This window comes from Oncorhynchus mykiss, chromosome 5, assembly GCF_057628025.1.
Source record: "Oncorhynchus mykiss isolate SJ-2025 chromosome 5, ASM5762802v1, whole genome shotgun sequence".
Lineage (NCBI taxonomy): Eukaryota > Metazoa > Chordata > Actinopteri > Salmoniformes > Salmonidae > Oncorhynchus > Oncorhynchus mykiss.
In genome coordinates, this window is record NC_143026.1 from 19377030 (window position 1) to 19400000 (window position 22971).

The following is a 22971-nucleotide window of genomic DNA, read 5'->3' on the forward strand; positions in this document are numbered from 1 at the left end:
CATGTGAATGCATCTCTTCAGTACATGTGCATATAATTTATATACGTGTCCAGACATATCCTGCATATCTACTCTCCATCCAGGGGAGTATTTGGTGATTTAATATAAATTCCTGCCTGTCATTTCATTTAGAGCTTCACGTTAATCTGGGAGGAACAGGCAGAGGGTGAATAACGATCAGGACAAAGGCAGGAGACTGATGGAATATGTTCAACATGGAACAGGGGACTATGGGCAATAAGAAACACAAGTCATTTTATAGTTATAATAATATGATATATTTCATTTAACAGACACTTTTATCCTCAGCGACATACTGTCATGTTTGCACACATTTTACATATGGATGGTAAATACTCTCTGTCTCTCTGAACATGACCCTTATCCTCTGCTAATACATGAAACAACATATCTCTGTCTCTGTCAGTCTCTGTAGTGTGTACACATAAACACTCACAGATGGGCTGAAACATCACATACAGTGGCTTGCGAAAGTATTCACCCACCTTGGCATTATTCCTATTTTATTGCCTTACAACCTGGAATTAAAATATATTTTTTTTGTATCATTTCATTTACACAACATGCCTACCACTTTGAAGATGCAAAATATTTTCTATTGTGAAACAAACAAGAAATAAGACAAAAAAATTGAAAACTTGAGCGCGTATAACTATTCCCCCCCTTAAAGTCAATACTTTGTAAAGACACCTTTTGCATCAATTACAGCTGCAAGTCTCTTAGGGTATGTCTCTATAAGCGTGCCACATCTAGCCACTGAGATTTTTGCCCACTCTTCAAGGCAAAACTTTAGCTCCTTCAAGTTGGATGGGTTCCGCTGGTGTACAGCAATCTTTAAGTCATACCACAGATTCTCAATTCGATTGAGGTCTGGGCTTTGACTAGGCCATTCCACATGTAAATGTTTCCCCTTAAACCTGTTGCATTAGCAGAATGCTTAGGGTCATTGTCCTGCTGGAAGGTGAACCTCCGTCCCAGTCTCAAATCTCTGAAAGACTGAAACAGGTTTCCCTCAAGAAGTTCCCTGTATTTAGCGCCATCCATCATTCCTTCAATTCTGACCAGTTTCCAGTCCCTGCTGATGAAAAACATCCCCACAGCATGATGCTGCCACCACCATGCTTCACTGTTAGGGATGGGTTTCTCGGGTGATGAGAGGTGTTGGGTTTGCGCCAGACATAGCGTTTTCCTTGACGGCCAAAAAGCTCAATTTTAGTCTCATCTGACCAGAGTACCTTCTTTCATATGTTTGGGGAGTCTCACACATGCCTTTTGGTGAACACCAAACGTATTTGCTTATTTTTTTCTTTAAGCAATGGCTTTTTTTGTCCACTCTTCCGTAAAGCCCAGCTCTGTGGAGTGTACGGCTTAAAGTGTTCCTATGGACAGATACTCCAATCTCCGCAGTGGAGCTTTGCAGCTCCTTCAGGGTTATCTTTGGTCTCTTTGTTGCCTCTCTGATTAATGCCCTCCTTGCCAGGTCCGTGAGTTTTGGTGGGCAGCCCTCTCATGGCAGTTTGTTGTGGTGCCATATTCTTTCAATTTTTTAATAATGGATTTAATGGTACTCCGTGGGATGTTCAAAGTTTCTGTTATTTTTTTATAACCCAACCCTGATCTGTACATGTCCACAACTTTGTCCCTGACCTGTTTGGAGAGCTCCTTGGTCTTCATAGTGCCGCTTGCTTGGTGGTGCCCCTTGCTAAGTGACGTTGCAGACTCTGGGGCCTTTCAGAACAGGTGTATATACTGAGATCATGTGACAGATAATGTGACACTTAAATTGCACACAGGTGGAAATTATTTAATTAATTATGTGACATATGAAGGTAATTGGTTACACCAGATCTTATTTAGGGGTTTCATAGCAAAGGGCGTGAATACATATGCACGCACCACTTTTCCTTTATTTATTTTGGTAATTAAAGTATTTTTTTTCATTTCACTAATTTGGACTATTTTGTCAATTACATGAAATCCAAATAAAAATCTATTTAAATTACAGGTTGCAATGCAACAAAATAGAAAAAACATCAAAGGGGATGAATAGTTTTGCAACTAAATCTTCTACAAGCCAGAACCAACTAAATCTTCTACAAGCCAGAACCAACTAAATCTTCTACAAGCCAGGTCTTTAACATTCCAGAGTCATGCCTGGGTCTTTAACATTCCAGAGTCATACCTGGGTCTTTAACATTCCCAGAGCCATACCTGGGTCTTTAACATTCCCAGAGCCACACCTGGGTCTTTAACATTCCCAGAGCCATACCTGGGTCTTTAACATTCCCAGAGCCACACCTGGGTCTTTTACATTCCCAGAGCCATACCTGGGTCTTTTACATTCCCAGAGCCATACCTGGGTCTTTAACATTCCCAGAGCCATACCTGGGTCTTTAACATTCCCAGAGCCATACATGGGTCTTTAACATTCCCAGAGCCACACCTGGGTCTTTTACATTCCCAGAGCCATACCTGGGTCTTTAACATTCCCAGAGCCATACCTGGGTCTTTAACATTCCCAGAGCCATACCTGGGTCTTTAACATTCCCAGAGCCATACCTGGGTCTTTAACATTCCCAGAGCCATACATGGGTCTTTAACATTCCCAGAGCCACACCTGGGTCTTTTACATTCCCAGAGCCATACCTGGGTCTTTAACATTCCCAGAGCCATACCTGGGTCTTTAACATTCCCAGAGCCATACATGGGTCTTTAACATTCCCAGAGCCACACCTGGGTCTTTTAAATTCCCAGAGCCATACCTGGGTCTTTAACATTCCCAGACCCATACCTGTGTCTTTAACATTCCCAGAGCCATACCTGGATTTTTTGTTTGATGTGTGTTTATGGATAAGTGTGTGAGGTCACGTCACACTTTGCCTATAGTATAGTGCATTCGGAAAGTACTCAGACCCCTTGACGTTTTCCACATTTGGTTACATTACAGCCTTATTCTAAAATGGATTGAAAAGATTGAAAATGCATCAATCTGCACACAATACCTCATAACGACAAAGCGAAAACAGTTTTTTTTTAAATGTTTTGCAAAGTTATTACAAATAAAAAACTGAAATAACTTATTTACATAAGTATTCAGACCCTTTGCTAAGATACTCAACATTGAGCTCAGGTACATCCTGTTTCTATTGATCATCCTTGAGATGTTTCTACAACTTGATTGGAGTCCACCTGTGGTAAATTCTATTGATTGGACATGATTTGGATAGGCACACACCTGTCTATATAAGTTCCCACAGTTGATAGTGCATGTCAGAGCAAAAACGAAGCCATGAGGTCGAATGAATTGTCTGTAGAGCTCCGAGAGAGGATTGTGTCAAGGCACAGATCTGGGGAAGGGTACCAAAACATTTCTGCAGCATTGAAGGTCCCCAAGAACACAATGGCCTCCATCATTCTTAAATATAAGAAGTTTGGAACCATCAAAACTCTTCCTAGAGCTGGCCGCCCGGGCCAAACTGAGCAATCGGGGGAGAAGGGCCTTGGTCAGGGAGGTGACCAAGAACCCGATGGTCACTCTGACAGAGCTCTAGAGTTCCTCTGTGGAGATGGGAGAACCTTCCAGAAGAACAACCATCTCTGCAGCACATGACAGCCACTTGGAGTTTGGCAAAAGGCACCTAAAGGACTCTCAGATCATGAGGAACAAGATGCTCTGGTCTGATGACACCAAGATTGAACTCTTTGGCCTGAATGCCAAGCGTCACGTTTGGAGGAAATCTTGCACCATCCCTACGGTGAACCATGGTCGTGGCAGCATCATGCTGTGGGGATGTTATTGAGCGGCAGGGACTGGGAGACTAGTCAGGATTGAGGGAAAGATTAACCTTAGCAAAGTACAGAGAGTTCCTTGATGAAAACCTTCTTCAGAGCACTCAGGATGTCAGACTGGGGCGAAGGCCATGACCTGGAGACACGAGGCGGCGCACAATTGCCTCAGCGTCGTCCGGGTTAGGGAAGGGTTTGCCCGGCCAGGACGTCCTTGTCCCATCACGCTCTAATGATTCCTTGTGGCGGGAAGGGTGCATGCACGCTGACTTCGGACGCCAGTTATGTACGATGTTTCCTCCGACACATTGGTGCAGCTGGCTTTGGGTTAAGCGATCAATGTGTCAAGAAGCAGTGCGGCTTGACAGTGTCATGTTTACAGAGGACACATGGCTCTTGACCTTCGCCTCCCCCGAGTCCATACGGGAGTTGCAGAGATGGGACAAGACTGTAACTACCAATTGGGGCGAAAAAGTGGTAAAAAAAAGTAAACACAAACATCATGTTTTTATGGGGTATTGTGTGTAGACTGATGAGGGGAAAATACTATTTCATCCATTTTAGAACAAGGCTGTAACATAACAAAATGTGAAAAAAAGTCCAGGGGTATGAATACTTTCCGAATGCACTGTAAGTCTGTCTGTCAAACAGTGGTCCTGTGTAGATGTATGGACTCGGGCTTAGAGTGACTGATCACAGCAGTAAACAGATAGAGGAGTGTGTGTGTGTGTGTAGTGTGTGAGTGCGTGTGTGCATGCGTGTGGCCATGCGTCCATGGTGTGTGTGGTGAGTATGTGTGTGGTATGGGTGGGTTGGATGGGACTGGCAGGGGGATGGGGGTTGTCGTCACTGCAGACAAATGAGGATTGGACTGAAAGGAGGGAGCTCTGCTCCTTGTTTATTTACAATGTGAACAAGATGGACGACTCACAGGCTCATTCTGGGTGGTAAAGCACACGCACATACAGTTGAGCCCAGTGACATTTGTTTATAGGGAGACAGCTGTGGTTCTGTGACTCAGGTCAGATTGAGGTATTGAACTCGTACGCTTTGGATCATAACATAGGAATTGGCTACCAGTGATGACATTGGCATATCAGGTATAGCCATGGCTTTAGCTCTGCAAGTCAACACCGTCCCCTGATGAATGTGGAGTGCTGGAGTAAAACTCCCAAGTAGGGACTGGCTATTTTCCATCTGTGAGATCTTTAGATCACTGGGCGGTGGGGAAGTCTTTGGGAGATTTCCTCTGTCTTCTCCCCCTCTCTCTCTTTCTCTTCCCTCCCTTTCCCAGCTGCACTCTCCCTGGTCAGTGTTTATGCTAGCCCAGAGTGTTTACACTCCAGATGATCATTCATTTTCCTCTATGTATCCATACTCCAAATGTTCAACCTCTGGACCACAGGTGGCCTTGCTGCAGGACACAGCAGGAGGATGCAGAGACCAATGTGTTATACTGCATCATGTGATTTATATGATTGTCAGTCAGTAGTGTGTGATGACTCATGGCTTGGTTTTGAAATAATCATACACACAATCACGCAGACACACATGTGAAACACACACACACACACACGTTGGATAAATTATACTCACAGGCTCAATGATAGCAGGTTCTCCCTTCTGTCCCTTCTCTCCCCGAGACCCATCAACCTGCAAATTACATCAACATTACCATCATCATCATAGTCTATCGCCGACATCATAATCATTATCACCACCACCATCATCACCATCACCATCATCATATCACCACCACACAACCACCACCATCACCACCACCATCATCATCACCATCACCACCACCACCATCATCATAGTCTATCGCCGACATCATAATCATTATCACCACCACCATCACCAGCACCACCACCAGCACCATCATCATCACCATCCTTACCATCATCATCATCATCATCACCACCACAATCATCATCACCACCACCATCACCAGCACCACCACCAGCACCATCATCATCACCATCCTTACCATCATCATCATCACCACCACAATCATCATCATCATCACCACCACCACCAGCACCATCATCATCATCATCACCATCCTTACCATCATCATCATCATCATCACCACCACAATCATCATCATCACCACCACCACCACCACCATCATCATCGTTACCACTATCATCATCATCATCATCATTACCATCATCATCATCACCACCACCATCATCATCACCATCATCATCATTAGCACCACCACCATCATCATCACCACCACCACCATCATCATCATAGTATATCGCCACCATCACCATCATCACCACCACCACCACCACCATCATCATCGTTACCACTATCATCATCATCATCATCATTACCATCATCATCTCCACCACCACCATCATCATCATCATTATCATCATCATCATCATTAGCACCACCACCATCATCATCACCACCGCCACCATCATCATCATAGTATATCGCCACCATCATCATCACATCACCACCATCATCATCATCATCACCACCACCACCATCAATATCAGCACCACCATCATCATCATCACCACCACCATCATCATTATCATAGTATATCGCCGGCATCACCATCATCATCAGCACCACCATCATCATTATCATCACTACAATTTTGATTATTATCATTATCATCATCATTACCATCACCATCATCGTCCTTACCTGTCCGTAGTACTCGTCTGTCTCAGCTGGCAGCACCTTTTCCTCCTGTCCACCGTAGTCCAGGTCTCCATAACCATAGTCTACGTCCCCATACTCAGAGATGGACTCCTCTTTGAACCGATCACCCTCCAGATCAGTGTAGTCTCCCTCAATAGCCACACCCTGGCCCCCGGCTCCCGTAGCAACCGAATCCCCAGCTCCAGCTCCTGCTCTTGCCGTCCCACCTCCGGCGCTGGCAGATCCTCCTACAGAGACGGAACCGCCCCCAACGGAAACGGAACCGCCCCCAACGGAAACGGAACCACCACCAACGGAAACGGAACCACCCCCAACGGAAACAGAACCACCCCCGACCGATACAGATCCACCTCCACCACCAGTACCGATTTCGACAGTACTGCTGCTGCTGGTTCTGCTGTCATGGCCACCGCCACCGATGCTGTACTCCTCTCCCTCTCCATAGGACAGGTCATAACCCTCACCATAGTTGTCATTGTAGCCTGTTCCAGCCTGAGAGACCAGAGAGGAAAGGACAGGGACAGTGAGTCAATGGGACACACTGAGATATGATAAGATGTTATGTGACACATTCCAGATACAACATCTAACTGGTAAAACTTAGGGCATTACCACACAAGCACACAACAACAGTGTGTAACTCACCGAGGTCTTGTTGCGTGTGATGGTGACTCCTCCACTACTGGTGATGACCTTCTCAAACTCCGCCCCCGTGCCCAGGTCAAACTTTGACCCCAGGTCCAGCTCCACCCCTGCGCCGGTCCCCGTGCTTGAGCTGCTAATGGTGACTCTGCGACTGGCGTCGGGCGAGGCCGTGGACTCGTCGTAGTATGATTCGTAGTTCCCATAACTATCTGTGTCATAGCCGTCGTAAGGGCTGGTCTCTTCCCCGTAGGCCTCCTCGCCGGCGGCTCCGGCTCCTGCTGCAGCGGAGGCGCTGCCGGTAGATACGGCGGTCAACACTTTGCCCTCGACTCCCTGACTGGCTGTATCCCTGACTGATGACACCACCTCTTTGACTGAGGTGACCACACGGCCGCTCTCTGGCACGGACACCTGGAGAGGAGGACAACACAATGTCAGGAGGACAAACTGTAGCCTATACAACACTTTTGATGAATTGTTTTCATTTACAGTAACTGAGATAAAGAATAGCTTTTCAAAGGGCGACCTGACCAAGATGTCATTCAAAACTGACATTGGAACATACTCAGCATCAACAGCAATCACTACATTATAAAACAAGGTATGGGATGGGGAGAGGGTGACAAGTCCTACCCCACTGGAGATAGACGGTAGTCTTTTAAAAGGACAGGGGACATGGGACAGAAAGGGGACAGTACCTTTACGTCTTCCGTGGCAGGTCCAGCTTGTTCGTCAGTCTCAGTCTCGGAGGTGGACTCGGAAGGTTTCCCATCCATGTCCTCATAGTAAGGATACTCATAGTAATAGCTGTCCTCCTCTGTGTTCTATACAGGGAATTATGAAACGGTTAGTTCCCGCCAAGCAATCGGATTGGTCAAAAGTGCATTCCAGCTGTGGTGTTATTGAGCACAACACCACAGCTAGTCATGCGTTATCGAAAAATGATCGAATCACTTTATGATCACTCCACTAACAGTAATGGTTGACCAGAAAGTTATTCTTTCATAGTTCTTGCTTTCTGTGTAAAACCGTTTCATATACGCAATAATATACTTGAGGGTGTGAGTTATGGTGATTATTGGCTGACAGAACTCACGTCTTCCTAGCGACCACATCATGTCGTTCCAATAATCCCCATAACACATCCCCTCTGGTATATTATTGATTTAATGGATGATGGTTGATGGTTGAAAATGACAGTAATAAGAGAGGAGGGTGTGTGTGTGTGTGTGAGAGAGAGAGAGAGAGAGAGAGAGAGAGAGAGAGAGAAAGAGAGAGAGAGAAAGACAAAGAAAGAGAGAGAAAGACAGAGAGAGAGAGAGACAGAGTAAGAGAGAGAAACAGAGTAAGAGAGAGAGACAGAGAGAGAGAAAGAACGAGAGAAAGACAAAGAAAGAGAGAGAAAGACAGAGAGAGAGAGACAGAGTAAGAGAGAGAGACAGAGTAAGAGAGAGAGAAAGACAAAGAACGAGAGAAAGACAGAGAGAGAGAGAGACAGAGTAAGAGAGAGACAGAGAGAGAGAGAGAGAGAGAGAAAGACAAAGAGAGAGAGAGAAAGACAGAGAGAGAGAGAGAGAGAGAGAGAGAGAGAGAAAGACAAAGAGAGAGAGAGAAAGAGAAAGAGAGAGAGAAAGACAGAGAGAGAGAGAGAGAGAAAAAAAAAACATTTCTTTGTACTGTAAGACAACAGATAGGGTCCTCCTCTGTGCTCTATACATACAGGGAAATGGATAATGGTTGATGGTTGAAATGACATACACATAATGATGAGAGAGAGAGAGAGAGAGAGAGAGAGAGAGATATTAGACAACAGACAGAGAAAGAGAGAAAGAAAGACATTGCTTTGTACTCTATGAAAACAGCCTAACATTATGATAACAATCAGATGTGTCTGATATTGGGATGATGTCACAGGAGGTTTGTGGCACCTTAATTGAGGAGGCAATGGCTGGCTTATGGCAATGGCTGAAGCGGAATTAGTGGAAGGGTATCAATATCACATGGTTTCAACATGGTTCAACATGGCCTCCACTGGATGAATCCCCAACAAAAGATGGGCCAAGAATGTCAAACCTACCTGACCCATTCTGTGGGGGGGGGGGGGGGGGGGGGGGGGGGTTAGTGAAGTGGTACGAAGGTAGATCTGGAGTGAAGGTTTTTAAGAAGGGTGGGTCGGCAGGGGTGGGGGGCACTTCCATTTATGCTTACTTACTTTACTTGCTTATGGAGGTACAATGCACAGAAAGATGGCGTGCCATAGAGTAGCTCTCTGTCATAGAGCTCATCCTCATCATGTACTGAGGGGAGAGAGGCACTAGTTGCTTCAGTCATTCTGAAGTTTTTCTTTTCTGTGAGGTCTGCTCCATATTAGCCCTACTATTGGAACCAGATTATGAACAAACCCAAAACAGGTCTGAAACATGTTTGAGGTATGTGTTTGTGACAGTTACGTTTGACTCTGGTTTGGCTGTAGTTCTACTATGGTACTACTACGACGGTTCTACTATGTCAGGGTGAACTTGTTCCCTTTGGTTCTAAACAGCTCCAGATGGGCTGAGATGAGAGGTACAGGAGTTGTGATTGGGCACACTATGGTTCTGGTTCTCTCTCTGACTAGTTCACTTCATAAGAAAGCTGAGATCACCACTTCAACTGGAAAGAGTCCAAGGGTGTGGTTGGTTAGCTTGTTGAATTGATAATGTTGTTCTCCTCCAAAGGATTAAGACTTACCATGCCAGATATAGAAAGAACATCTCCATTCAGCATAGAGTATGGAGATACAGGCTTAGGCAAGTAGTCTGCCATTCCTGCATGTTTCTTTCCCTCTATAACTGCATAGCAGATTCAACCCTGTTGATTTCCCAGCACTCAGCACTTTCTCTCTGGCAGACAGCGTTTCCCCCCCCCCCAGTGATGCAGCTCTTTCATTCCAGTAGTTTGTCCAACCAACACAGCCTGATCCCTAATCAAAGAACCGCTTATTGATAAAGGGAGGAAGGAATACTGTATCAGGGAAGGCCTCAGGGTATATGCTGTATTTGATATAATGCACTGAACTCCTTGACTGTTTGAACCTGGAGTTTTGAGCTTCTTTGGTTGGATGTTATGTTCTTGCTAGAGCAGGTACTCCTCATAAGGCCCCAAAGGACACACCCTGACCAATAGTTTCCCTTAACCTCTGCCTGTCCAAAAATGAGCAATTTATTACATACAGTAGTTTGTTATCTAGTTGTTCAACTTCTCAAGCCAACACAGCAACTTGACTTCGACCTGAAGACAATTACCTTGAGACGTAAGAAGAGAGAGACCCAACTGAAAAGAAGGATAGAGTATAAAACATACTGTAAATATACTGTAAGAGTCTGGAGAGGTGATGAAGTGACTCACATATTCGTCTGTGTTGGGGTCCTGGGCTTGGGGCTGCTCTGGGACAGGGACCTCACAGTCGGGGCTGTAGTGTTCACAGTAGTCATAGGCAGCACGGTGGTCCGCCACAATCAACAACTGCTGGATGTCTCCCTGGAAACACACCGAAAACAGGAATTTATGAAACAACTGTAACCAGGAAGTAAAAATGGATGGAAACAAACAAACAAACAAAACATTTAGTAAATAAATCAAGTAAAGAGAGAACATGTGTATTGCAGAGCTCTGCAGGCTAAACACAAACTGCTCAAACTAGGTCAAGGCACTGAAACATGGATGAGGTGACTAAGTCCTAAAGAACTCTGTCCCGTGTCCAACAGTCCTTTCTGATTAGTACTAAACACTGGGACATTACAGAACATTAGAGAACAGGCTACATGGGAGAGGCGGGAGGGAGCAACTAATGTGAACATGGAAAGTTTGAGGCACACGCACGCACGCATGAATGCACTCACACACACACACACACTGCGGCTACATTTCACCATGGAATAGTATTCTCACAGGGTAACAGTTTTTACCATCCGATTAACCAATATTCTCACAACATACTGTAAATCTTTGGCCCCAAGCTCATCACGGTAGACAAAGTGATCCAGTTTGACGTGCTATGGAGAGGACATGAGCCAACCTGCTCTCACACACATCCAATGAACATGCTGATTTACAGAGGTCACTGTACAGGGAAGAGCGGGAGGGAGGGAGGGAGTAGATAGATAGAGAGAGAGAGAGAGAGAGAGAGAGAGAGAAAGAAAGAAAGAAAGAAAGAGGGGGGGGCTCAGAAGGATCCCCAGGCTGCATGGGGAGTTGGGTGTGAGTGCTATATTTTTCATCCTTGACTAGACTTGAACCTCAACTATACTTGTATACATTTTCTGAGCCAACGTTAACAAGACATATCAAGCAATGAACACAGATTTTAAAAACGAACACACAAACCATGATTAAACATGTTGAAGACTGCTACAAACCACACATAACATTTCCTCATAAATACCAGCAGGCCATATGCCATCATGTTTTTAATTAATGTATGTACACACCCAAATATGTAGGAACGTCAAACTATACAATCTCCAGCCCTCATAAAAGGAAAGAAATTACTTTGAGATCAGTGTTTCATTAAATCCATCTGACAGAAGTTCAAAATAACTCATAACACTGTTTTGTTTTTCCATGCATGGACAATCGTTATTATTAAAAGAGATTGTTTGTCACTTGTGGTCCAAGCAACAACAGTTTGTTGAAAAACAGGAATCTGAAGCGCTCTACTATAACATCACTTGTTTCATACGTACTGATTCTCTACATGAACGACACCACAGTCCAATGCAGCTGTTTCCTGTTATTTTCTGGCTGGTTTCTGTCTTCATGATGGATGACAGGGAAACAAACTAGGACTCTGTCTTCCAGACAAAGAGCTCTGCTGGCCCCTCCAGCAATACACTCAAACTAGGACTCTGTCTTCCAGACAAAGAGGTCTGCTGGCCCCTCCAGCAATACACTCAAGGCTCGTAGGATATCCAGGCCATTGGGGCTGTTAAGATGCTGGAAGATGCCAATTTCTGTTTGTTCAATGTTGGAACTGGAAAATGGTCATTTGAACAAAAATGGATCTTCACCAAACAGATATGGTGTCAGTACTAAGTCGTCTACGGGTCTGTACGTGTATCTCTATATTTTGAACCACAACGGCCCTACAGTAGAAGTTCAAGATGGCTGTCCATTAGCTTATTGAAAATGCAATAAAACAACATTTAGACAGCTCTGGGAGAGTGAAGGAGGTAACTAGATGCTTCCCCTTCAACATCTCTCTTTCTCCCCCTTTCCCTCCCCCAGGCTATCAGGACGGGTGCCAAGGTGGATTCCGACCACACGTGGTGCGATCCTCAGTTCACCCAGAAACAGACGCCGAGGACATCGCTGGAGCAATGAGAACACCACCACAGCTTTTTTTATGAGCACACACACTGACTTCTTCGTACAGGTTACGAGGGAAGCTGTGTAAAATGGTCACACTGTAGAACCCTGATTAGGAGTTATTGTCAAAAGAAAACATTCTCTTGAAATAATCATTCCCAGCTGGAATCACACGTGTTTGTTTGTTCCTTTGGCCTGGAGGTGTTAGCATGGGCGCTGGTCAGAGTAGTGCACTATATAGAGAATAGGGTGCCATTTGGGATGGAGGCGTGGCCTCTTAATAACATAAAGGCCCAGCCAAGTGTTGCATGAGCTGGCAGTACAGAGACTGCTGGTGGATGTCATTACAACACTCCCCTGATGTACACTCATATATTATTTCTCATATCGCATGCTGCCAAACAGTTCATCCTGCAGACCTGATGTTTTCAGTAGATTTTGCCAAGCCTTCAGCCAACCAACCATGTTAGAAGGCAATGGGTATTGGCACTGCAGCTGAACTAATACAGTGTTGGGGAACTTGTATATCTACAACTCAATGGATTCTCTCATTGGAGTCAAACGCACAGCTAAACAGAATTCAGTCAGTCAGTTTGGCATGGACAATCAGTAGTTTGGTTGAACCCATGAGAAGAAATAAAAATATTGCAGATTATAGGATGGGTAGAGAACAGAGAGACACCCTGTACTTTCTGACACTGTCACCTAGCCAGCCTATTTAACCACGTCGCTCCAGTGGAAAAACTGCTGCCTTTGGCTTTTAGTTATGGAGTAGCAGTCTGAGTTATGGAGTAGTAGTCTGAGTTATGGAGTAGCAGTCTGAGTTATGGAGTAGCAGTCTAAGTTATGGCGTAGTAGTCTGAGTTATGGAGCAGTAGTCTGAGTTATGGAGTAGTAGTCTGATCTGAGTTATGGAGTAGTAGTCTGAGTTATGGAGTAGCAGTCTGAGTTATGGAGTAGTAGTCTGAGTTATGGAGTAGTAGTCTGATCTGAGTTATGGAGTAGTAGTCTGAGTTATGGAGTAGTACTGAGTTATGGAGTAGTACTGAGTTATGGAGTAGTAGTCTAATCTGAGTTATGGAGTAGTAGTCTGAGTTATGGAGTAGTAGTCTGGGTTATGGAGCAATAGTCTGAGTTATGGAGTAGTAGTTTGATTTGAGTTATGGAGTAGTAGTCTGAGTTATGGAGTAGTAGTCTGATCTGAGTTATGGAGTAGTAGTCTGAGTTAGGGAGTAGTAGTAATGAGTTATGGAGCAGCAGTCTGAGTTATGGAGTAGTACTGAGTTATGGAGTAGTAGTCTAATCTGAGTTATGGAGTAGTAGTCTGAGTTATGGAGTAGTGGTCTGGGTTATGGAGCAATAGTCTGAGTTATGGAGTAGTAGTTTGATTTGAGTTATCGAGTAGTAGTCTGAGTTATGGAGTAGTAGTCTGCGTTATGGAGTAGTAGTCTGAGTTATGGAGCAATAGTCTGAGTTATGGAGTAGTAGTCTGATCTGAGTTATGGAGTAGTAGTCTGAGTTAGGGAGTAGTAGTACTGAGTTATGGAGCAGCAGTCTGAGTTATGGAGTAGTACTGAGTTATGGAGTAGTAGTCTAATCTGAGTTATGGAGTAGTAGTCTGAGTTATGGAGTAGTAGTCTGGGTTATGGAGCAATAGTCTGAGTTATGGAGTAGTAGTTTGATTTGAGTTATGGAGTAGTAGTCTGAGTTATGGAGTAGTAGTCTGAGTTATGGAGTAGTAGTCTGAGTTATGGAGCAATAGTCTGAGTTATGGAGTAGTAGTCTGATCTGAGTTATGGAGTAGTAGTCTGAGTTAGGGAGTAGTAGTCTGAGTTATGGAGCAGTAGTCTGAGTTATGGAGTAGTAGTCTGATCTGAGTTAAGGAGTAGTAGTCTGAGTTATAGAGTAGTACTGAGTTATGGAGTAGTAGTATGAGTTATGGAGTAGGAGTCTGAGTTATAGAGTAGTACTGAGTTATGGAGCAGCAGTCTGAGTTATGGAGTAGGAGTCTGAGGTGTGGAGTAGCAGGCTGAGTTATGGAGTAACAGTCTGAGGTGTGGAGTAGCAGGCCAAACACACTTGATTTTACTCACATACAGCATGTTAAAAGGGAAGGCTACGTGTGTGGGATCTAAATTAGATATAGAAAGCATCTAAATGAAAAATAGAGAATGTGCATATGTTTGCCTGTATCTGTAGCATTTCAAAATAAAAGCCTTTTTCCTGCACCTTTATTGTGTTACAATAGATCAAGGTCCACCATCGACCTTCCAGAAAGAAACCACTGCTGTTTCAGTTGTGCCCAGCTGGCGGCAGGAGAGCATTCTATGGTTCTATCACATGTAAAGCCAATCATCTGAGCAAATGAATCATCCTCATATAATCATGAGCAGCATATTAAGTTCAGTGTATCTCCTTGTACATTGTAATGGCATGGTGAGAGCTTGAGTTGCATACTAACTGAAGTACCGAAAAGAGGATTCATTTTCATTCTCACTCTCACTCTCTCTCTCTCTCTCTCTCTCTCTCGACAGTAATTGGAGAATTCAAGCATAAAACCCAGGAAAGGCTTGTTTTGATTAAGTGCAGCTATAAAAGGATGATGTTATCACCCCCCTCCTGCTGATGCCTGCAGTGCAGGGTGGGTGACATGGGAACCTGGGAAAGGGCCACCTCACACTTTACTAACAGCACCACTCATTACTCCCAGCTCAGTGGCACCATTACAGTGGTAATTGCGCTGAACAAAACACCACATAGTTCTACTACTCTGCTCTCTTTGTCCTGACTTATTGACTCAAGAGATGAAACAACCTTAGACTTGGTAACACACATACACAAAGACACAACAATACTAACACACACACACACACAAATTGTCACAGTAATATACACACCGTTAGAATTGCAGTCACCCATATACACCATCAAATGTCCTTTCAGACAGCTTCACAGACACCCCCACACATATCCCCACACACACAATTAAGGCGTCAGCATGCTTCAGTCCGCCTGGCGCCTAGCCAAACTTGGCTAGGAGAACCGAATGTGTGCTCGCATACTCCCTTAAAAGACATTGACTTGAAAAACAATACAAAACAGCAATATTACTGTTTGTCCATTTTGAGATGTCGCAGCCATTACCCACTTCCTCAAAAGTCTGAATTAATCTAAGACAAGTGTCAAATTCATTCCATGCAGGGTCTAGTGTCTGCAGGTTTTAGTTTTTTCCTTTAAATTAAGAACTAGACAACCAGGTGAGGGGAGTTCTTTACTAATTAATGACCTTAATTCATCAATCAAGTACAAGGGAGGAGCTAAAACCCGCAGACATTCGCCCCTCTTTGGAATGAGTTTGACACATGATCTAAGATAACTTGAGAAATCTGTCATTCATTTTGATGATTTTGCCGAGGTGATCTTAGTCGCGCAATTATACATCTAACTAAGATGTTTGGTACAGTATTTCTCAATGAAAAAATTTGCATGAAAACAAGTCGTCTCTCGTTGAATGACAACAAAGACTTTACTGAAGAATCCCTGAATAATCTGAATAAATACACAATGATTAAAGATAACTTAGCTATATACACAGGGTACCAGTACAGAGTTGATGTGCAGGGGTTTGAGGTAATTGAGGTTGATACAGGATGTACATATAGGTAAGGGGTAAAGTTACTAGGCAACAGGATAACAGTAGCAACAGTGTAGGATGGATCAAAAGAGTTAGTGTAAACGGGGATCAATGCAGATTGTCCGGGTAGCTATTGGTTAACTCTGTAACTAGCTATTCAGCAGTCTTATGCCTTGGGGATAGAAGTTGTCCAGGATCCAGTTGGTTCCAGACTTGGTGTATGGGTACCACTTGCTGTGAAATAGCAGAGATAACAGTATAGGACTTGGGTGGCTAGTTTTAGGGCCGTCCTCTGACAACGCCTGGTATAGAGGTGCTGGATGGCAGGGAGCTCGCCCTGCTGATGTACTGAGCCATTCGCACTACCCTCTGTAGCACTTTGTGGTCTGATGCCAAGTAGTTGCCATACCAAGCAGTGATGCAGCCAGTCAAGATGCTCTCAGTGGTGCAGCTGTAGAACTTTTTGAGGTTCTGAGGGCCCATGCCAAATCTTTTCAGCTTCCTGAGGGGGAAGAGGTGTTGTTGTGCCCTCTTCACAACTGTGTTGGTGTGTGTGGACCATGATAATTCCTTAGTGATGTGGACACAGAGGAACAAGAAGCTATCGACCCGCTTCACTAAAGCCCCATCGATGTGGATGGGGGGGGGGCGTGTTCGGCCATTCATTTCCTGTAGTCCATGATCAGCTTCTATGTCTTTTTGATGTTGAAGGAGAGGTTGTTGTCCTGGCACTGCCAGGTCACTGCCCACACTGCCAGGTCACTGACCTCCTTCCTACAGGTTGTGTCATTGACGATGGTGATCCGTCCTACCATCGTTGTGTCGTCAGCAAACTTAATGATGGTGTTGGAGTAATGGGTGGCCATGCAGTTGAAAGTTAACAGGGAGTACAGAAAGGGATAGTCATTTAAAGAAGTTACCTTGGCATTCTTTGGCACAGGGACTATGGTGGTCTGCTTGAAACATGTAGGTATTACAGACTGGGTCAGTGAAGACACTTGCCAGATGGTCAGCACATGATCTGAGTATGCGTCCTGGTTATCCATCTGGCCCCACGGCCTTTGAATGTTAACCGGTTTAAAGGTCTTACTCACACCGGCTACGGAGACCCAGATTACACAGTCGTCCAGAACAGCTGGTGCTCTCATGCATGGTTCTGTGTTGCTTGCCTCAAAGCAAGCATAGAAGGCATTTAGCTCTTCTGCTAGACACGTACACACACACACACACACACACACACACACTGCCCTCTAGACAGTATTGGGTTCTAAGAGCTCAGTTGAGCCAAAAGCAACAGGCGGGTTTACCACCTGACTTATCCACCAGATCCTCTCGCCCCCTCTCACCCTCCCTCCCCCTCCCCCCCTCTCTTACCACCTAACCCTCATCTCACCCTCCCCTCAATTTTAGTCTCATCTAACCAGAGTACCTTCTTTCATATGTTTGGGGAGTCTCCCACTTGCCTTTTGGTGAACACCAAACATCTTTCCTTATTTTTTTCTTTAAGCAATGGCTTTTTTGTCCACTCTTCCGTAAAGCCCAGCTCTGTGGAGTGTACAGCTTAAAGTGTTCCCATGGACAGATACTCCAATCTCCACTATGGAGCTTTGCAGCTCCTTCATGGTTATCTTTGGTCTCTTTGTTGCCTCTCCGATTAATGCCCTCCTTGCCTGGTCTGTGAGTTTTGGTGGACGGCCCTCTCTTGGCAGGTTTGTTGTGGTGACATATTCTTTCCATTTTTTAATAATGGATTTAATGGTGCTCCGTGGGATGTTCAAAGTTTCTGATGTTTTTTTATAACCCAACCCCGATCTGTACATGTCCACAACTTTGTCCATGACCTGTTTGGAGAGCTCATTGGTCTTCATAGTACAGCTTGCTTGGTGGTGCCCTTTACTTAGTGGTGTTGCAGACCCTGGGGCCTTTCAGAACAGGTGTATATATACTGAGATCATTTTTTTTAAATATTTTGAAACAAGTTATTTTTTTCATTTCACTTCACTAATTTGGACTTTTTTGTGTATGTCCGTTACATGAAATCCAAATAAAAATGTATTTAAATTACAGGTTGTAATGCAACAAAATAGGAAAAACACCAAAGGGGATGAAGAGTTTTGCAAGGAACTGTAGCATCTGTTTAGCATCAGTCAACAACAAGGCTGCTTTTAGAAATATCTACTGCCTCTTTGTGACACACATCTGAGACAGGTTTAAAAAGTGTTTCAATGCACAGGAAAATATAGTTTTACAGGTATTATACTGTATATGAAATATTAAAGTACCCAAACAAATACTTGTGAAAATCTACTTTTTAGAGGTAAAGTTAGGCAACACATAAGTTAGAGTTATGACTTACTGTATATGCTGGGGCAAATTCAGCTTTATGACTAAGAGACTGCTACAGTAGCTCTGCTATAAGGGCTAATAATTGGGAAACAATAAAACAGGAGCCCGTGGAGCCCCAATGGAGGACTGCTGACATCACTGATGCCCACTCCTCACTACGGGCCATGGAGTCCGCTGGGTTTATGAACCACTACTGACCCAGCTGGAAAAACTAACACACCAAGGTAGGGAAACTAGATAAAACAGCTATAATAAGAATAGGAATACTTTGATGCATTTGAGGGGAATGAATGAAAATGTATGTAATGGCGTAGTAAGTTTAATCAAATGCTTTTCCTTTCACTTGTTGACCTATGGGGCAGGAACTTAAACGTTAATCCAATACAGACACATCTTCCTGATAGGACTTCTGCTAGCTCTACTGTCAATCTTTTTAAAGGGAGTCTTTGTAATTATAATTAAGCAACAAGGCACCTGGGGTTTGTGGTATCTGGCCTGTATACCACGGCTAGGGGCTGTATCCAGGCACTCCGCGTTGCGTCGTGCTTAAGAACAGCCCTTAGCCGTGAAATATTGGCCATATCCCACAAACCCAGAGGTGACTTATTGCTATTATAAACAGGATACCAATGATATTAGCACAGTAAACAAGTAGTTTTGCATCATACCCAGGGCTGATGCACTACCCGGTTTACAATAACCCTTATCCTTCAATCTATCTTTGTATTTACCTGTCAAAGGAGAGAGAAGAGGTTATGACACCCAGGATGGAAGGAGAGAGAAAAGGTTATGACACCCAGGATGGAAGGAGAGAGAAAAGGTTATGACACCCAGGATGGAAGGAGAGAGAAGAGGTTATGACACCCAGGATGGAAGGAGAGAGAAAAGGTTATGACACCCAGGATGGAAGGAGAGAGAAAAGGTTATGACACCCAGGATGGAAGGAGAGAGAAAAGGTTATGACACCCAGGATGGAAGGAGAGAGAAAAGGTTATGACACCCAGGATGGAAGGAGAGAGAAAAGGTTGTGACACCCAGGATGGAAGGAGAGAGAAAAGGTTATGACACCCAGGATGGAAGGAGAGAGAAAAGGTTATGACACCCAGGATGGAAGGAGAGAGAAAAGGTTATGACACCCAGGATGGAAGGAGAGAGAAAAGGTTGTGACACCCAGGATGGAAGGAGAGAGAAAAGGTTATGACACCCAGGATGGAAGGAGAGAGAAAAGGTTGTGACACCCAGGATGGAAGGAGAGAGAAAAGGTTATGACACCCAGGATGGAAGGAGAGAGAAAAGGTTATGACACCCAGGATGGAAGGAGAGAGAAAAGGTTGTGACACCCAGGATGGAAGGAGAGAGAAAAGGTTATGACACCCAGGATGGAAGGAGAGAGAAAAGTTCCTCCAAAGTGAAGAAGAGGAAAGAACATGCAAAACTCCTTTCCTTTGCTCAACACTCTTCAAAGAAAAGGTTCTATCTATACTCCATACTCCCCCTGCCTAAGCCTTACTCTAACCCTGTCTCTACTGTAAGTCCTCTCTTCTCCACCTATCTACTCTAACCCCTGTCTCTACTGTAAGTCCTCTCTTCTCCACCTATCTACTCTAACCCCTGTCTATACTGTAAGTCCTCTCTTCTCCACCTATCTACTCTAACCCATGTCTCTACTGTAAGTCCTCTCTTCTCCACCTATCTACTCTAACCCCTGTCTCTACTGTAAGTCCTCTCTTCTCCACCTATCTACTCTAACCCCTGTCTCTACTGTAAGTCCTCTCTTCTCCACCTATCTACTCTAACCCCTGTCTCTACTGTAAGTCCTCTCTTCTCCACCTATCTACTCTAACCCCTGTCTCTACTGTAAGTCCTCTCTTCTCCACCTATCTACTCTAACCCCTGTCTCTACTGTAAGTCCTCTCTTCTCCACCTATCTACTCTAACCCCTGTCTCTACTGTAAGTCCTCTCTTCTCCACCTATCTACTCTAACCCCTGTCTCTACTGTAAGTCCTCTCTTCTCCACCTATCTACTCTAACCCCTGTCTCTACTGTAAGTCCTCTCTTCTCCACCTATCTACTCTAACCCCTGTCTATACTGTAAGTCCTCTCTTCTCCACCTATCTACTCTAACCCATGTCTCTACTGTAAGTCCTCTCTTCTCCACCTATCTACTCTAACCCCTGTCTCTACTGTAAGTCCTCTCTTCTCCACCTATCTACTCTAACCCCTGTCTCTACTGTAAGTCCTCTCTTCTCCACCTATCTACTCTAACCCCTGTCTCTACTGTAAGTCCTCTCTTCTCCACCTATCTACTCTAACCCCTGTCTATACTGTAAGTCCTCTCTTCTCCACCTATCTACTCTAACCCATGTCTCTACTGTAAGTCCTCTCTTCTCCACCTATCTACTCTAACCCCTGTCTCTACTGTAAGTCCTCTCTTCTCCACCTATCTACTCTAACCCCTGTCTCTACTGTAAGTCCTCTCTTCTCCACCTATCTACTCTAACTCATGTCTCTACTGTAAGTCCTCTCTTCTCCACCTATCTACTCTAACCCCTGTCTCTACTGTAAGTCCTCTCTTCTCCACCTATCTACTCTAACCCCTGTCTCTACTGTAAGTCCTCTCTTCTCCACCTATCTACTCTAACCCATGTCTCTACTGTAAGTCCTCTCTTCTCCACCTATCTACTCTAACCCCTGTCTCTACTGTAAGTCCTCTCTTCTCCACCTATCTACTCTAACCCCTGTCTATACTGTAAGTCCTCTCTTCTCCACCTATCTACTCTAACCCCTGTCTATACTGTAAGTCCTCTCTTCTCCACTTATCTACTCTAACCCCTGTCTCTACTGTAAGTCCTCTCTTCTCCACCTATCTACTCTAACCCCTGTCTCTACTGTAAGTCCTCTCTTCTCCACCTATCTACTCTAACCCCTGTCTCTACTGTAAGTCCTCTCTTCTCCACCTATCTACTCTAACCCCTGTCTCTACTGTAAGTCCTCTCTTCTCCACCTATCTACTCTAACCCCTGTCTCTACTGTAAGTCCTCTCTTCTCCACCTATCTACTCTAACCCCTGTCTATACTGTAAGTCCTCTCTTCTCCACCTATCTACTCTAACCCCTGTCTCTACTGTAAGTCCTCTCTTCTCCACCTATCTACTCTAACCCCTGTCTCTACTGTAAGTCCTCTCTTCTCCACCTATCTACTCTAACCCCTGTCTCTACTGTAAGTCCTCTCTTCTCCACCTATCTACTCTAACCCCTGTCTATACTGTAAGTCCTCTCTTCTCTACCTATCTACTCTAACCCCTGTCTCTACTGTAAGTCCTCTCCTCGCCACCTATCTACTACTCACTTCAACCTACTTGCCATCTCACTGTTTTTCTACCTCCCATCTCCCCAATTCTTTCCCTCATCCCTCCCTCTGTATTTCCCTCACTCATCCCTCTATCTTTACCTCATCCTCCTCCATGTCTTTCCATTTACTCTCTTTTTCTTCCTCCCCCTCTCCTTCCACCGCCAGCCCCCCTGTCCAGACACCCCATCCTGGGATAACCTATCAGCAGTGCCATGGAAACCTCTTGATGATGTAATGCGACATGGCCAACGTTCAAAGGCTGACATCAGTGGAGAGAGAAGAGAACTACACATTCTTTCCAGGGTCTGGACCAAAACCTGGCTCACACTCAACTACCTCTGTCTCTGTCGATATCTGTGGCTAGCACTCTCTCTTTCTCCTATTCTCTGGTTAGACATCTCACTCTATCCATCTCCATCTCTACCTCTGTCTGTATGTGGTTAGACTTCTCTGTCTCCATCTATACCTCTGTATGTATGTGGTTAGACCTCTTTGTCTCCATCTCTACCTCTGTCTATATGTGGTTAGACCTATCTGTCTCCATCTCTTTCTCTACCTCTGTCTATGTGTGGTTAGACCTCTCTGTCTCCATCTCTACCTCTGTCTATATGTGGTTAGACCTCTCTGTCTCCATCTCTACCTCTGTCTGTATGTGGTTAGACCTCTCTGTCTCCATCTCTTTCTCTACCTCAGTCTATATGTGGTTAGACCTCTGTCTCCATCTCTACCTCTGTCTATATGTGGTTAGACCTCTCCTCCTCCATCTCTTTCTCTACCTCTGTCAATATGTGGTTAGACCTCTCTGTCTCCATCTCTACCTCTGTCTGTATGTGGTTAGACCTTGGTCTCCATCTCTACCTCTGTCTGTATGTGGTTAGACCTCTCTGTCTCCATCTCTTTCTCTACCTCTGTCTATATGTGGTTAGACCTCTCTGTCTCCATCTCTACCTCTGTCTGTATGTGGTTAGACCTCTCTGTCTCCATCTCTACCTCTGTCTATATGTGGTTAGACCTCTCTGTCTCCATCTCTACCTCTGTCTATATGTGGTTAGACCTCTCTGTCTCCATCTCTTTCTCTACCTCTGTCTATATGTGGTTAGACCTCTGTCCCCATCTCTACCTCTGTCTATATGTGGTTAGACCTCTCTGTCTC

At 44.6% G+C, this 22971-nt stretch overlaps 1 protein-coding gene across 2 annotated transcripts in view; it reads right to left on the reverse strand.

The window, feature by feature from the left end:
- LOC110522815 (collagen alpha-1(V) chain) overlaps positions 1–22971 on the reverse strand; it is a 134424-nt gene that overhangs the window by 57548 nt on the left and 53905 nt on the right. For both annotated transcript variants that reach the window (XM_036977004.2, XM_036977003.2), the window contains exons 5-9: positions 10528–10659; positions 7839–7964; positions 7141–7551; positions 6478–6987; positions 5404–5460 (exon numbers count right to left, since the gene is read on the reverse strand). In XM_036977004.2, coding sequence (XP_036832899.1) covers positions 5404–5460; positions 6478–6987; positions 7141–7551; positions 7839–7964; positions 10528–10659 — 1236 coding nt within the window. The remainder of the gene's footprint in view (positions 1–5403; positions 5461–6477; positions 6988–7140; positions 7552–7838; positions 7965–10527; positions 10660–22971) is intronic.